General features: G+C 39.9%; 1 protein-coding gene across 6 annotated transcripts in view; it reads right to left on the reverse strand.

Annotated features, from left to right (window-relative positions):
• Nucleotides 1–14,940, reverse strand: part of tp53bp2a (tumor protein p53 binding protein, 2a) — a 28,756-nt gene extending 13,816 nt beyond the window's left edge. For 3 of the 6 annotated variants that reach the window (XM_029449834.1, XM_029449836.1, XM_029449835.1), the window contains exons 1-6: nt 14,777–14,939; nt 14,327–14,484; nt 3,889–4,036; nt 2,765–2,878; nt 1,258–1,328; nt 456–557 (exon numbers count right to left, since the gene is read on the reverse strand). In XM_029449834.1, the coding sequence (XP_029305694.1) occupies nt 456–557; nt 1,258–1,328; nt 2,765–2,878; nt 3,889–4,036; nt 14,327–14,353 (462 nt within the window). In that variant the 5' untranslated portion in view covers nt 14,354–14,484; nt 14,777–14,939. Of the gene's footprint in view, nt 1–455; nt 558–1,257; nt 1,329–2,764; nt 2,879–3,888; nt 4,037–14,326; nt 14,485–14,776 lie in introns of all 6 variants that reach the window. The other 3 variants (XM_029449833.1, XM_029449838.1, XM_029449837.1) reach the window with 3 other exon arrangements.
• Between the last annotated feature and the right edge of the window lie 2,316 nt (nt 14,941–17,256).

Genomic DNA, 17,256 nt, shown 5'->3' on the forward strand with positions numbered 1-17,256 from the left:
GGAGGAAAAATGGTCAGTCAGGTATTTAAATGATATCACGCCTGTTTTGTATCAAATGTTTTCCCCACTGTTAACTACTGAGAGAAATGAGAAACAAAAAAGAGATCCTCAAATGTCAAAGGAGTCCTGTGCAGTGAGAATCCAAGTCAGGCAGCTGTCTCAGGCTTCTCAAATTATAAACACTACACCTGCAGCTATCTACAACTCATCTTACCTGTCCATCACAGCCACCATGTGCATTCTTATCTCAGCACTACATTTGTTTTAGTAGCTTTGTTTTGTGTACCATCTCCCCACTTTATCCCAATAACCCCCTCTTTAATCTTGCTCCATTATTTTGTCTCTCTGGCTTTTACTTTCATCTCCACCACTTAAACCTCTTCATCCCCTGTATCCACTCATCACTCCACCAGTCCACATCTCCCCCTTTCATCTTCCACTCCGTCTTTATTCACCTTGGAAGCAAGGAGCTGTTGTTGAGTATCTATTTGCTGCTGCTGTCTGGCAGCCATCTCTTGTAGTTCGGTCAGCGTCATGTCCATCCGGGGTGTCGTCACCTGGGCAGGGATAAATTAATAGAGGGTCAAAAGATAAACCACATTCAATCAAACACGCTCTATTGACAGTCATTCAAGGTTTAATACAAGACAACAAGTGTGTCGTGGAAGTCAGAAAAGCAAAAGGCAGCAACAGACAAACACGTGTGGAGATTAATGGAGCAATCCCTTTACCTTCATATTAAAACACTCAAAAGGTTTCGTAGTACAACATTTATTTTTCAAGTGATATTCTTAACTTGATAATTAAAGAAACAGTCATGTCCATGTTATGATGCACTGATTATTTTTTCATTTGCATTTATACACTGCAGGGTATTTTTGAATTGAATTAAGTATTACCCCTCAGCAAATCTTCAAGTTGGCTTGTTGTTCAGTATAAAGAAACAACAAACCAGATCACAGAATTTATATTAATAATAAAATCTATGACCCACATGAGGGGAATGAAAATACATATGGAAACATCTTGCAAAACATTTGCAATGAGCCAAGAAAGCTATGACTCTTAATGTTATTCCAATGAAATGCTTTTGTTCTTATTAGAAAAGAAAAGAAAATAACTGAGTTTGCAAATGTATGGTGTTGTCAGTGCTTAACTGGCTCAGGTAAAATATTAATGAGAGTTTTTTTCTTTTCTTTTTAAAGCATCCTGCTGAACACATTTCAAGTTTTCTAAAAAGAAGACCTACAAACTCACCCCATTCTCCATTCTTCTATCTGGTGGTGCCTTCACTCCATTCCTCTTCTGCTCTGAGCCTCTTGAGCCACCTGAGTAACCAACACGATAGAAGATTCAATCAGACATCACAATCTACTGTAGATCTTCATCCATGTCCAACCCAATAAACGGCAAACCAAGCAAACTAATGGCCTTTGCAGAGAACTGTGAAAAATGACAAGAACTTCCCCCTTGCCTTTTTGCCTTTGTCACTGTCTCTAACAAACACGGGTACACACTGTATGACTTTCTCTGGACTTTCTGCAGAGGGGGTAGATCAGTAGACAGCTCGGCAAAACAGAATAAATTATCTTAGCTCTTCTGGAAAACAACTGGAATCAGTGCTCATTGTGATTTGCAGTAATCTCAGGATTTAATCCAATACATAACCGCCTGGTCCAACAACTGTGGGTGTATGTGCTTGTCATATGTGCACTTATATCCATGCTACTGGCATTTGACAGCTCAGAGGGGGGGAGGGAGGGGTGGGTCTGGTAATCCAGATCCCATCTTTAAAGCCTTAGCCCCATGACCAAAGCCCTTTAGCTTGCATAATGGTTTTAGACATACAGTATGCATGCTAAATACATGCACTGGTTAGGTGTTGGTGTAAACATAACACCATGCTATGGCTCTATAAGCGACATTGAGTATGAGATTACTTGGATAGCTCAATTCAGCAGACAATAAATGTTGTCCTCTGACCTGATGAGAACGAGCGTGCCTACACATATTTAACTGACTCCGTACTACAGGTAGGACTCAGTACAACAGAATTTGCCACAGAAACAGGAGACCAAATGTACCCGTCTTTGATAAAAGAAAATGGTAACAGAATAAGGTAATATGGCACTGTGTTGCAAACACTGAGCAGAGCTAAGCTAACAGTGTGGGAAAACAAGAGCAGGCTAAGATAACAGGAAGGGAAAACAGCCATCTAATCCCTGGGCCAGACTCAAGCTGTGAGGGGTAAAATGGCTTAGTTACGCAACTGGGGGCTGAGAGGACAGCGTAAGACCAAAATACTAGCGTTTTCTGTGTTCCTAAGAAAACTGAACAGTAACAGGCTTATGACGTCGTGACTGGGACACCCTGGACTCCAACAGTATGGCTAAATAAGTCTTGTTCAAGGATTTGAGGCCGGCTAATATAAAACCCTCTACTGGATAAAGGCAGTCTTTAGAGTACTGCCTAAAAACCTGAGGAGAGTGAGAGGAGACGTGGTCTGGTTCATTCTCAGCCTCTAACAGGCTGGTAATGTAAATTTCCTTTCATGAATCCTTCATGCCAGTGTTGGTGTGTTTACATTTAGAGGCAGCAGGCATCTCTGGAGTTTATTACGTTGGTGTCAAATGTCTTTTCTCTGGGGATTGCCCTCCTCCAAACCGTGACTCTTAAGTGAGAGAAGTGAACATAGAAACCCTTGCTTCTGCTTCATTATCTGTTGTATGTGCGGTGGGGATGTAATTTGGAGATGAACACTTACCCGATTCCCTGCTCGGGGCTCGATTGTGACGCAGAAAGAAGCGCACCTCTGCCCTGTGTTGTCCCCATCGTTGGAGCACATCCAGCATCCTCTCCCCATCACCTACAGCTCGCTCTGCACACAGAATACATAAGTACGTCAGCACTCAGGTGAGAGAATAAAAACACACCTATAAAGTCAATATTGAATGTTTTTTATTATATTTGATTTAGCACATGACAATACCAGTGTAGGTCAAGTGTGCATATGAGGTTTGCATTGTAAAATCCTGCTAAAACACTATAGCCTGACACCGTTGGCCTTTTTAAGTAATGACCTTGGGAAAAACTACTGTGATGTGTGGTCAATTATTCTGCTTGGTACTGAGCCAAAGGACTCATCATCCATTTCTTAGACATATTCTTCAACCTGCTTAAGACCATTTCATTACACAAATGGACTGACACATTACAGTCAAGTAGAGGTCAATGGAAGTGATATATTATAATGGCATGACTGCAAAACAAATCAGTAGCAAATGTAATATTCAGGTTATTTATAGCTTTACATCGAAATTTCACGCAAAATGTCACTGCTGTGTTTTCAAGGAGAGCAAGTAGCGATCTGTAGAGAGAAATGGCTGCAAAATGTGACAATCTGTTCCGACTACTTGTGGAAGTACTCAAACACAATAATTGCCACTTTCTTCACTCTTATGGCAGCATTACCATGGAAACAGCTACGAAGCCTGGCTGCTCGAGTTTTGATTCTGAATACCTCCTGACTCTCAAAAATGGGGAAAAGGGGGAAGGCATGAAATCTCAACCTCCCTCCTCCCACCTGATGTGGGAGATGTCTGGGTGCTTGTGTTTGTTACAGGGATTATCGGCTCTGCTTCATTTGCATTGCAGACCCAAAAGAAATAAGTCCTTCAAAAAGAAATCACCAAGCAGTTGACCACAAAGCTAATCTCCATATATGGTCTACTTCAGAAAAGCAATTTCCCTCTAATTAAAAAGGAAGAAGACAAACAAGTGTCTGCACACTGTCCCTTGGGATACATCCATATTCCACAACCCAAACAGCCTCTGCGCATTGCATAGACGGATCAGGAAAACACTGGGTGAATTGTCCCCATCACTCACCAGATCCACGCCACATCTCGGACAGGTGACAGTCTGCCTCCCCCGGCTCCTTGCACAACTCCACCACGTCTCGGCACAGTGTCTCCGGGGTAACGGGGACCTCAGTAAAATGCTGGTCATTGTTACTGAGGTATACTGTCAGGAACATCTGGGGACAGCAGGAGGGAGAGAGAGAGAGAGGCAGAATAGATAAGAGTTAAATAACAATACAAGATAGTGACAAGGTGTGTGTGTGTGTGTGTGTGTGTGTGTGTGTGTGTGTGTGTGTGTGTGTATCTTTTAAAGAGCAGCATTTTGTCATTCAGAAATGGGTGACTTTTACATTAATGCTCCGAAGAGCTTTATTCAAACATGGCAGCACTTTTACAATAAAACTAATGCTGTCGTTGAAGCATTAATGACCAAGGTGAGCACAAGGGACCTCGCCAACACCTCTAACTGACACTACCAGAACATTTTCATATCAGTTTTTTTCTGTATTATATGTTGTTCGAGGGCAAATTCTGCTGCCTGTTTCATAATATCCGACAGTCCACAAGCATTACATGACAGGACGTCAAGATGGGACACTAATTTAATTTCTATAGGCTCACATGCTGAATGTAAAGTGTTTTGCTGGATATTCATTTAGTACAGTTGGCATGAATGAATATTGGAAATGCGTAGAGACTGTTGCCCAGATTATTATTGATTGCAATAATACATTTAATGCAGTCACTTAGAAGGCGGTACGATGCAAGTTTCACTTTCTACTGCTGCAGTCTTTACATTAATAGTATTGCCGTCGTGACTTTTACGTGAAGTGACTAGAATACTTATTTAGACGTGAGAGTGACATGGTAAATTGTTGTCCGAAAGGGGTGCATGTCTGAAAGGGGCTACAGAGAGCAGTATGTTTCCCAGCCCTCATTCCTCTGTGTCAACAGAGAAATCAGAGTCCAGCTCCCAGAATTCCATTTCACCCCACGCCATCTAACTGCTAACTAGTGCTGTCACCACTGTGAGAGATCCCTCTCTCCCAACACACACGCACACACACATTAAATAACCCTGCCAAGCACTCTCAAGGGACAGCCCACTAAGGACTCTGGAGAAGCTGGATTTGTATGTTAGTGTGTGACTGACAGAGGGTAGAGACTGTTTGAGTACTATCAAGATGGACTTAATGAAGATGTCACTGAAGCGTAACGTGAAAGCTTTCAGCTAGTGAAGAAGGAAAACAAAGCATTGCGAGTCCAATTTAATAAAATAAAGAAGGCCCATGTCAAACTAAAGCCTTGACAGTCAATTTAAAAATACACATATGGGAGCAAAATGTTATATTCTGCCTATGTGATACCCTATAACTATACTGACCGTAAACACGAAAGTGAAAAATGGTGTCTCTATGTAATAATATACAGATGTATGCTTAAGACGCTATTAAAGCAGTGGTGGCATACACTTCCATCTGTAATCTGATTACACGAAAGGAGCGTGAGAAATATGGAAGGCCGCAATAAAACTAATATTATGACATAACATAGCCGCCCTGAGGCATGTCACAACACAAACGTATAGAACATTTCTATTTAGTCCAAGGTTTTGGCACACATGTATGTCAACACAGTGACTCCAATAGTGTTTCAAAACAGCTGCCCAACAACTAGAATAACCTGGAAAGTGTAGAATTATTTGAATAGTATTGTTTGTCTCCTGAACCTCCAGGTTGGACTGTCAGGTTTTTCTATTCTCATAGCGCTGCCGTGAACGGCCGTGCCTACAGGGGCCATGGTGGGAACATCAGGTCAGCAGGGTCACGAGCACAAAGGGCTTGGGGGGGCGAGCATGCAGAACAGCTGCAGCCATGGTGCAGAAACAAAAGTATTTGAGTAGCTTTTAAAGTGTAGGGTTCACTGAGCAAAAAGCGCAACAGCCTTAAGATAAGTGGCTTTATTCCCCTTTTCTTCTTCAAACGAAGCTTACCGAGTGAGTGGGCAGGGGACATGTTTCCTTTAAATATCTCCTTAGCAACGTCATACACAACCGGAGAAGGATGTTTTTTTTTCCCGGTGATGAGGTGAAGGTGCAAACAAGGGGCAGCGGTCTGACTCAGAGGACCTGACTCAACTGGTTTGTTCCATAGGGATGCAAATCAAAGATCCCCATCAATGGAGGGAATCAGCAGTGAGTCATCATGAGTAATCTACAGTACAGTACAGAAAGCTATAAAAAGACATTGTCCCTGTGTTCCTCACCGGCCACAGCTAACAGCTCTGTGGTGAAAGACCACTACGGAGAACAAAGCTAGACTTTTCTTTTCCTGTCTGCTCATCAGCATAGTTTTACTTCTAGTGGTGTGTAGCTGAGAACTAAACTGGAATTAGTAAACATAATAAATTACACTGTCAGGGCCGGTAATTAAAATAAAACCTCAACTGGCATCAATTTCATGTAGCGATGCCTTTAGCACAAAAAAAGCCATTCAGAGATCAGCGCAGAGCAGCTGACATCATCACAACTTCCCATCAACATAGGACATTCAAATGACCCTGTTAATATTTGGAGAGTGACATAGAGACAACAGAGCGAGGGGGGTGGAGAGGGGGACAGAGCGGGACTGAAAGAGAGTGAGGAGGAGGCAGGACACATCGATGGGAGGGGAAGGGAGTCTTGGGGCTGACAATGTCTACACTGAAAGCCAATTCTCTTCAGCACTAAAGTTAATGATCCAGGGCCACCACTACCCAGGCCCAGCCTCGATCTAGATGAGTTAGCACTTTGCTGCTGACCTTCATCCACCTAATGCATGCGGTCAGTGCTTATAGGCAAGGCACGCACACATGTGCAACATACACATTATTATTTTACATCTATGCATATTCATATTGCTTTGGGAACATTAAAATATGCAAAATAGGGTTAGGGTTAGGGTTAATACACAATATTGATGTCTGAATTGACAGAGCAGAAGGTCCACTAGGAATTTCCATTATGAGCATACCAGTGTGTTTAAATTACACAACTTCACATGTGAATATATCATGCAAAACCAGATTTATTACAGTATGCATATGAGAAAAAGTCTCCGTACTGCAGAGCCTCAGCTGGCTTGATTAAGTGGAACTGCCTTAAGAGGTCTACCTAGACAGAGAGGTGCCCTGACTCCCTGTTTTGCCTCTGCCAAACAACTTGAGAGTTAATTAAATATTCATAGATACAACAGCGAGTAAAATTAAACAGTTCGATAACAACCTGATATTTCAAAACAGACAAACAGTGGAACAACAGCTCGCTAGAAATCATCGTCTTAGGTAACCTTACACAACCAGGGAGCTGTGCGGTACCAATTTGGATTGTATATGACAACGTTTGACAAAATTGTGCTTCACTTGCCATCTTCTGTCTATCAGAGTGGATGACAGAAGCGATTGCTGAATTGCACTTCCTGCCTACCTGAGACGGAGCAAAGAGAGCGCCTTGGGGAAGGAGAAGGGGACGAGCTGCCTCTGCTGCGGTTCACTATTATAACGATAGATTTCTAATTCCATCACAGCATCAGCAAAGTCAAAGTCTCTCAGGGTTTGGGACTTGTAGGACAGCTCAGAATTTCAAACTGACAATTATAGCTAGTGCAAAGAAATGAGTCTGTTAACACTGCAGCCTGCACTGTAGATATTCTCAAAGCAGAGCAGCTATAAGGCTAGGTCATTGGAGCTATATCTCAGGGATTAAGTTAATCCGCTATATCAAAATATAGCCTTTCAACAGACCACTGGCTCAGTATAACTATAGTAAGCTTAAATTCAATAGCCTGCAGCTAGGCTACAGCCACTATGCCTTAAGTTTAAGAGAATATCTTTCTGGGTAACCAAAGCACAAGAGCATGCAGGTGTTCATTTTCATAACCAGAATTCAAAGTTCAGTGCCTGGTTTATGAGGTTTATTATGATGTTCTATAAAAAGTAGGTACTGTAGGGACGTGGGTAGAGCAAAAATAAACGACAGTTTGAGGTTCAATTGCACATTGCTTAAGAATATCTGTTCTAGACACAAAAACACAGATGATAGGCGTGTGCGTGTCTCTCAGAGATGAAAGGCTGTAACATCAAACCAAAGAGACACTGTAATAAGAACACACACATGTTCACACACACACACACACACACAGAGAGAAAGACAGAGAGAAAGACAGAGAGAGCGAGAGCAAAAAAGAGACAAAATAACAGATATGCATGAAAACAGGCTTCTTTGTCAATGATTTTGCCCCGTATGAAATTAAATAAGATGCAGTCCCTGTAGGGAGGTGCAGGACTATTATGTGATACACTGTAAACTGAAGATATCAGCTACAAAGCCTACAGCCTCTAAGTTGCTGATTTGGCTCTTTACTGTGTAATTTGGATCCCTTCGCCATGAAGCAGATGCAATTGATTGCAGGCCTGAGGGGAACAGGCTTTTCGAGCCTCTCTAGTTGTTTAGACAGAGCACTCTGAGAAGACTTGAGTTTAAAGATCAACACTGTACCCGTAGCAAATTACAGGAAGGAATGCTGTGCTGGTGTGAGAGTGGCACTCCCACTGATTGTTCAGATAACCAACATGTGCAGCAGTGGAAATAGAGTCTTGATGCAAATGTACTGTATGGACAGGTCCAAAGAAAATGAAAAACAAGTTAGAATGATCCTTTGACGATGTTACTTCAAGCAGGCCTAGTATCAGCGTATCAGTCCCTGTGTCCCACCTTGACAATCCACTCTCTCCTTGGGAGGGTCAATTCTACTGCACGAGACCGTCAAGATCATTGTCTAAATGTAATTCGTCCCAAATTGAGTTAAGAGTGATCCAAACTGTCTGCCACTGCAGTTTCCCATTTCCAAGAATAGACATACAACAAGGGATTTGTACTGTAATGGAATTACTCTGCAATATCAGGATAACTAGCAAATGAAAGCCCATCCCGTTACTGAGAATTAACATCAACACAACTGAAAACAACCACAGCAATGTCGGAGATAATTCATTATCTTAGTTTGGTATAAAATAAAAATAAATCCAATCCAATTTCTCCTTACTGATGTTCCCTGTAACGTCAGCATGAGACTGATTTTCTTCTCAAATCAGTTCTTACAATAATAGTACCATTTTTTTGGTCCATAATGTTTCTCTCTTTCAATGGAGCATAAATTAGTATTGTCCTTTTAATCTAAAGAGACAAAATACACAAATGTAGGACATTTAATATGTAATTAATTATTAATAAGTCAGGACCACAAAATGATATTTGTTTTTACTCGAGAAATAAATTATATATTTTCTCTCAATCTACTAACAGAGTACCGGCTCCAGCATTAATTTAAATACATTAATTAAACAGTATAAAAAAATAAAATAAAAAAAAACTTGTGGAAGGTCTGAAGAAGCCTGCTGTTGATCTAAATCATCATTGTAAAAGTAGCGTTCAAATATATTTTATATACTTGTCATAGTGTTGCGTAGTCTGTTTAATCTCAAACAAAGAACCTGTAAACTCATGCGTAATCAGGTTGACCTGATTACAACCTCCTGCTGATAAAAGAGTGATAAACAATACATCTATTATGTTAATTTCTTAGAAGTTAAAACATTGCTTTTAAGTGAAGGCCACAGTGTAGTAAACTATAAACAAGCTAAATAATTGTAGTGTTTGTTGGATTCACAAAAAGAACAACAACTTCACATTAACACCAATTTGGGAAAAACCTACATTATGCTTGATTAAAGTATCTGACAGTGTTTTAATGAATAAAGTGCAAAACACACCAATTAAATTAGTATAGTTTTACTGTAAACATCTACACTTCTTTAAATAGCAAAGCAAGTTTTGGACTATATCCCTGTCTTGGAGGAGCATGGATGTAGTCAGATCAAATGAGGCAGAGTGTCAGACAGGCTTGATATAATACACTGGAATTGACTAAGACTATATACATAACATCTAATCCAATGCCCAGGGGAGAAATGGGACAGTGTGGACAGTGTGAGGCAGGGGAACAGCAGCAGAAGACAACACGGGCTATATCTTTGACCATGCCTGAGGAGGTCTCACCTTAGGGCTGCTGGTCCTTCTGTTCACACGCACACTTTCAATTACACGTATTGCTGTGGTAAGCGAATGAGTCAACTAGGTCTTGTTGAGGGAGTCACCTCTGAATCTGATTACAGCAGGTTTGTAAGACACTGCAGCATCATCTTCGTCTCCGTTCTCTCTGCCACGGCTTCAAGAGTTGACACAGTTCCAGCATAGCAGTCTTTCAAAAAGGCAAGGCAGCAGAAAACTCCCTAATGTGCTTTATGCATTATTCCTCTTCATCTCTCTTTCACTCTCTCTCTCTCTCTCTCTCTCTCTCTCACTTTCTTTATGCTGCATTAGGATTGATGAGGGGGTGAGGGAGAAAAGGTCAGGGGCAACAAACAGGAGGACACAGGCGGAATCCGAACGCACAGTAGCCTCATTCAGTTGCAGCATTTAGAAAAAAACAACAAGCAGCTTTTACAACACACTGAAGCTGCAGCGAGATGCGACTCTTCGATCAGGACAACCGCTTCTCTCCGTCTGCACTGCAGTACTTAGCCTATCACTTTATTATCTGCACAATAGTCCATTCCCGGTCTGAGAGACCGTACCAACTTGTGCCTATCTGAGAGATAAGGAAAATGGCAGTCAAAATTAAGCAGAAGGGAGAGGATGTATCCTCTTTTCCAAGCCTTCTGATGAGATAATTCAGAGTAACAAAACACTGCCAAAGCAAACTGGAGGTCATTACAGATAGCATACACAGACTTAGATTACCTAACAAGGCTATTTAAATAGTCTGTCGGCTAGTTTCAACAAGGGAACTAAAAGCCACGATTCAAAATGTGGCAGACACACTAATTGGCTTCCTAGGAAAAATGCAAACTGTGTTTGTGCTGTTTAATCTGTCATATGCTAAAGAGACTTTGGTGAAGCAGGAGATCGGAGGAGGCAGACTACAAAAGCCCTTTCCAATGCAGGAACTTTCCAGGAACCTTTTTTGGTACTCAGAAACATTTGCCACCTTGGGCCACAGGTATAACTCACAAAGCTGCAAGTACCGGTTTCCAGTATTATCAATATTAGGACTTCAAATGCTTCAATGTCAATACATGTTTGACATTTAAACAAACCAAAAGGGACACCTATTCAAACATAAGAGTTGCACAGCAGTAAATTATAAAGAACTATATAACAACTGTGATGTTGTCTTGTTAAATGCTCAAATAGTCACTGCTTTCTGTTATCAGTCTAATTTACCATATCTTCATGGCACAAGTGCGAACAGGATCACAAAGAAGCTACTTCCTGACTTCTGCTTCACCTTAGTTCTTGGAGTATTTAGCAGAAGAGAGCTACAAGTTTCCTAGAAGGCCGATTCCCAGAGCTCCCTGGGTTCACATCTGAACCATGGCTTCTCTGTTCCCCACAGCTAGATTACCGATTCAACTTTAGACAATGCTGTCACAATCCCATTTCTGCTTGAAAAAGGGTATTTCTGGAGTTGTACCACTGTAACGTGTAATTCTGCTTTTCACATGGATTCCTCACAGATAGGAGTCACTCAATATTCTATGGTAGGTAAGTCGAGACCTGCTCAGGTGACACTGGTGTGCTTCCTCTCAGAAACCAGGCTAATGTGATGCAGGTATTGTGGAATTAGTGCTCTGCACAGTCTAGAAGTGTGCATAAAAAAAAGTCATTACAGTATCATCAATTGTCTCAGCAAATATTCTTTGTACTGCCCTGTGATGAATAAATCAGGATTGTGTACAAAACCTTATAGTTATATGCTATGAAGACAATACATACTATAGAGATAATCACCAGCTTGCAGAGTTGGGAGAAATGTCTATTTTTTTACACCACTCTTATTGGCTAATTAAGTCATACCAATGTCTGTTCTTCTTCAAATAAAAGTCAAAACATTGCCATTGTATATCCTTGGCTATCCCTGATGAGGCTGCTTACGTAACCATCACATACTCTCCCAGACTAAACACAAAGCCTGTGGAGGCCGCAGAGAAAGCTTTCTCAGGTTTCTGTTGACACACACAGCAAAATCAGGCTCCCCAGAGCATCATCTAATTTTTCCCACCATCATAACACCACCACAAAGTCTAGCAATAGAGATATTTGTTGTGGTACAATCTAGACATGGTAGACATGCGTGTGGTCAAATAATGCACAACTAAATAATACGGGCAGGGAACACAAAAAAAAGTTTATCTGCTTGAAAATCTACACAGCAAGCAACTTGTGTCATGGGAGAGGAATGAGGAAGTGATTTGTGCCTGCAACATCTGAAAACCAAAATCATGCAGAAACTTTTCCCTGACTGATGTCAACAGGTTTGGGTTTCTGTTCTATCATGTTGCTAGAGTAGTCCATTAAATATAATACATCTTGACAAAAAGTACAATATAATATAAGCTAATAAACGAGCAGATAATTCAAGCCTGAATGTGGCATTAACAAGTGTCTGCAGAACAAAGCCTAGTTTAAGTAGAGCTGACCGTAAATCAGGGGTAAATGAGTTATACCTCGCTATGGTTCAATAAAGGGTGAGCATCCCTTATCAGGGTGCTTCCACAGCACAGTCAGGCACACACACACAATGTGCTCTCCACAACACGCTGTTAAAGAGTCCCTGCAGCTCATTGTGTTCAGGAAACAGTGACCCCTTATTTACCATCCCAGCAGTAATTACGACACTACATTCTCAATACCCACGAGCCCCTGCCATGTACAAGCGGGGTCATGGGCTATGGGTGTAATTTCTAAGACAATACCTCACATCAGACATGGCTATATAGAGGCCATTTTGTGTTTATCAGGCGAACACCAGAAGCTGTATCTCATTCAAACACACCAAAACATACACACAGATATATTCTCAGTTGACAGAATTGGGATAATGGGGGGCAGTTACCAAGGTCTCATGTTGCCTATAAAGAAACAGATCTTGTATGACAACATTTAAGGGTGACAATGAATATTGGTGTCCACAAGAATGGAGCCTGGTGATAACAGATGACCATGTGCTAGTAGCAGACTGAGGTCATGCACCAGACAGATACGACTCTGTCTTTACAGCTAAGATGATTAATTCACCGATCAAGCTGTTTTACTGGAAGCACAGGTCGGCGCAGAGACGTGTATCATTAGTAGAACCCGGGCATACTACCACAGAGGATTACACTAGAATGTTCATTAGTTGTTAACATTGTTGTAAATAAAGTGTACCTGTGTGTTGTCTATATTTGTTCACTAAAAAGACACAAAGATCCAGAAATACCCAGAGAAGCCGAGGCAAAAACAAAGTACCTACAGTGTTAACATTCAGATAAGGGCTGTTCTTTTCTCTATAAACTAAACAGCCTGACAACTAATGCTAAACCGGCTTTAGTTTCGAAGCGATTGGTTTATTAAATTATTAGCCGATCAAAAGAAAATAAACCAGCGAATATTTCAACAACAGATTAATCATTTAAGTCAGTTACAAAGACGAAATGCAAGGCATACTGGTTCCAGCTTCTAAAATGTGAGAATGTGCTGCTTTTCTGTCTGATATAATAAACAAAACAAGCAATACAAATACATAACCTTCAGCTTGGGAATGTCTGAAAGGGCACTTTATACCAGGTTAGAATGTCCTTGAATGAAATAAATATAATTTTTGACTTTGCACCTCTACCAACCAGCCAAAAAAGTCACAAAAGAAAAGTAAAACTGCATTATTAAAAGAAACGTGTCACTATTTCTATTTATTGGGAAGGTTATTTCACTACAGAGAGCACATTCAGGCAGAGCACTGTATGCTGTCTTCTCTCTACATACATAAAATAAGTGTTGAGAGATTGAGGCATACACTGCAGGAAGAGCAATGGACCTCTGATGATGATGATGGTGATGACATGGCAGGAGTCCAGAGCTGAGGTAGCGTAGTGCCATCCAGACTTGGCAGGTCTCCTGCTTGTTGTGAGTTCTGAGCAGGATTATGGATGTGTATAAAACTAACAACGCGTAGAATAAATGCACCTACTACATGCAGTCAGGTGCATTTCAACTGTCCCAAGACAGGATATAAAAAGGCATTTTGACGCAGGGACTTGACTGGTTTACATGCAAGATAACCGTAAACGTGGAAAGCAAATAAATGATATAGCTTCTAACCACATGCATCGATCACACACAGCTGTCACAGATAATAAACTTCACAACAGAAACCCGTACTGCCATAGTACAAACACGAAAGTAGCAACCGCATCAACTTGCCACGTCAATTTAAATGTCCAGGTAATTCACAGTGGTAACAATGCGGGGATATAATGTCGAAAAAATAAATACTAAGCTGTAGGACAACGTTGAAACTTATAGTCAAGTAAATAAAACATAAACTCACCGGCATCATTTTAGCTTCGTACCGCATTTAGCTAACCAACACAGCATGAATCCCCTACTGGCAGTTTCGACGAAAGCTGTGGGACTGCCGATCACTTTAATCCCAGAGCCTAAAGCCGCGATGGGCAAGGCTACTTTCTCTTGCTTGGGGGACCCGTCCTGCATTAAAAACACAGCACATTATTATTTCACAAGTACAACCAAAATGTCCAAAAAATAAAATACATGTATGTTAATAGTGTCCCGTGTTGAGGACCTGTTGAAACACATAACAAGGCCCTCACGACAAAAGTTTCCGTTGTAGTTCTGTGAGCATCGCTTAGAACTTTGAAACGGCTCGTTGCGAGCGCGAGGCAATGCTAAAAACTCTTACATTTAGTCAGTAAACTACAGATAAAACAAATGATAAAAATACGCGAGAATTATTTGATATTTTCTAGTTTTCGCTTACCCAAAGACTCCAAGGTACTCAGCACGAAACCCCGTTGACTGACAGTGTTTCTCGGTAGATCACAGCCTATCCCAGTGTGACGTATCGGGAGGAAACTCATTCCAGTTTGGAATTCAAGCTCCGCCTCCTTTTGGAACAGAAAACAGAACACCCCCAACGGCTAGACCTGTCCGGTGAACACAGTACACTTTACACTCGTAGTTAAAAAGTTAATTTTCACTAAACTTTACTACAGGTCGACATCATAGACTACAATCTAAGGTCGACACTATTCAGTTGGACAACAATATTCTCAGCCGCAAATGAAACTTACATTTAAAGTAGATATGAACCTGAGTTGAATCGGGAAAAGCAAGAGGTCTCACTCTGCTCGTATTTTACAAGTTGAACACTAAAGTTGAAGTGGGTGGAGTTATGGCAATAACAGTGGGGGAGGAAGTATTCAGATCCTTAAGTAAAAGTTATAATACCGTACGTACACTACTAATACTACTACTAAAGAACCCGATTTGTTATTAATACTCAACAATTCGATGTTCTTCAATTCGACAGCTTATGTCATGAATTTGCTCATTATTTTAGCTAAATTGTAAATTAATCAAATTAAATTATTAACTAAATCAAATTTATTTATATAGCCCAATATCATAAATTACATATTTGTCTCAGTGTGCTTTACAGACTGTACAGGATACGGCACCCTCTGTCCTTAGACCCTTGCATCGCACAAGGAAAAACTTCCTAAAAGAAACCTCATAATTAAAGGGGGGACAAATGGAAGAAACCTCAGGGAGAGCAACTGAGGAGGGATCCCTCTCCCAGGACGGACAGACGTGCAATAGATGTCGTGTGTACAGGATAAACAACATAGTAAAAATACAACATCCATTTGACAGAAAAATTACAGTCTTATATTTAAATTGAACAAACACATCCAAGCATATATCTTTCAACACTATCACATTTAAAAACCTGTAATATACTCTGGAACAAGTAAAGGTCCTGCATTGAACATACTACTTAAGTAAAAGTATGGGTAATCAGGAACATTTACTTTTCATGAATGTTATAGTATTGTATATTATATAATTACATTATTATTATTCATGCATTCTTATAAAAGAAGGATTTTACTGTTGTGGTTGATTCAGGTGGAGCTAACTTTCAATTATTTTGTACATGACTGCAACTAATTATTTTCATTCTGGATTGATCTGCTGATTATTTTCTCTATCAATTGATTGTTTGTAAAAATTCTGAAAAGATTGAGAAATGCCTACACAATTACCCAGAGCCCAAAGTGACACCTTCACAATGCTTGTTTTGTCCAACAAACCTCAACATAAAAAATATTTAAAATAATTAATATAACTAAAACTAACATTTCTCGCGTTTGTGAAGCTGCAAACCATGAAATGTAATCGCATGAAAAAATACTTAAATTATCAAAGTAGTTGCCAATTAATTTATGATGTAACAGCTTGACAGGATTCACACTACAGATTTGTTTATGACTTGGCAAATAATTAACTAGATATCTGTGATGTTTAACGATTGACCTCCTTTACCTTTACTTACTTTTACTTTTTGGTATTTTATATGCATCCAAATCTTCAGTAGCTACCTATAATTCCTTGTATCTGAAAATACTCACTTGCACCTATTTGCATTGAAATGGTTATTGGTTGCAATAACTGCTTATACTGGCCATGAAGAGATTCCTTTCTGAAGCACAAACTAAAAGTCTTTATTCTGTGTGAAAATAAATTCAAAAGCTAATTTGGTCTGAAATAGACAAATTATATAAACAGTCTATGCTGGATCCTTACTGTGTGTCAACACGTTTGTGCTAATTTAATGTAAAATTAGTTTAGGAATATGCATTTTTCACAGAAAACATTTTGACATGGCACAGTAGAAAAAGCACAGGTGTAAATAATGCAAATAATTACTTCTACCTCAGTATTGTTCATGCAGGCTCACTGATACCCACAGATTAAATTTGACATTGTCTTCCATATTTGACCTTCCACTTCTTCCAGACTGAAATGACTACAATTAAAAAATAAAAACTGCTTGCTAGTGAGATAAGAGAATAATATACTATGGAACCCCAACAATGTATGCAATATAAATCCAATAAATAAGTTATTATAATATAAATACTTATATGAATGAATAGAGTAAGATTTATAAATAAAACAAGAAACTGTTAAATAATTCTAGGAGCTGAAAGGTGAGTTACAAGCGACTCAACTTCTCTGTCACGAAAAGTGACCTAATGAAATAAGTGTCATTAGGGAAAATTCCACAATGGGAAAAAAACAGCCTTTTGGAAAAAGCATTTTGAGATAAACAAACAAAACTAATACAAATATTTAAGGGATTGTCATTTCTATAAAGAAAATGATGAGAACGACATGTCATATTCAGTTGAGTTCTAATCATTTATTAAATAATTGTATATTCATTTGATCATT

The sequence above is a fragment of the Cottoperca gobio genome, chromosome 15 (assembly GCF_900634415.1).
Source record: "Cottoperca gobio chromosome 15, fCotGob3.1, whole genome shotgun sequence".
Lineage (NCBI taxonomy): Eukaryota > Metazoa > Chordata > Actinopteri > Perciformes > Bovichtidae > Cottoperca > Cottoperca gobio.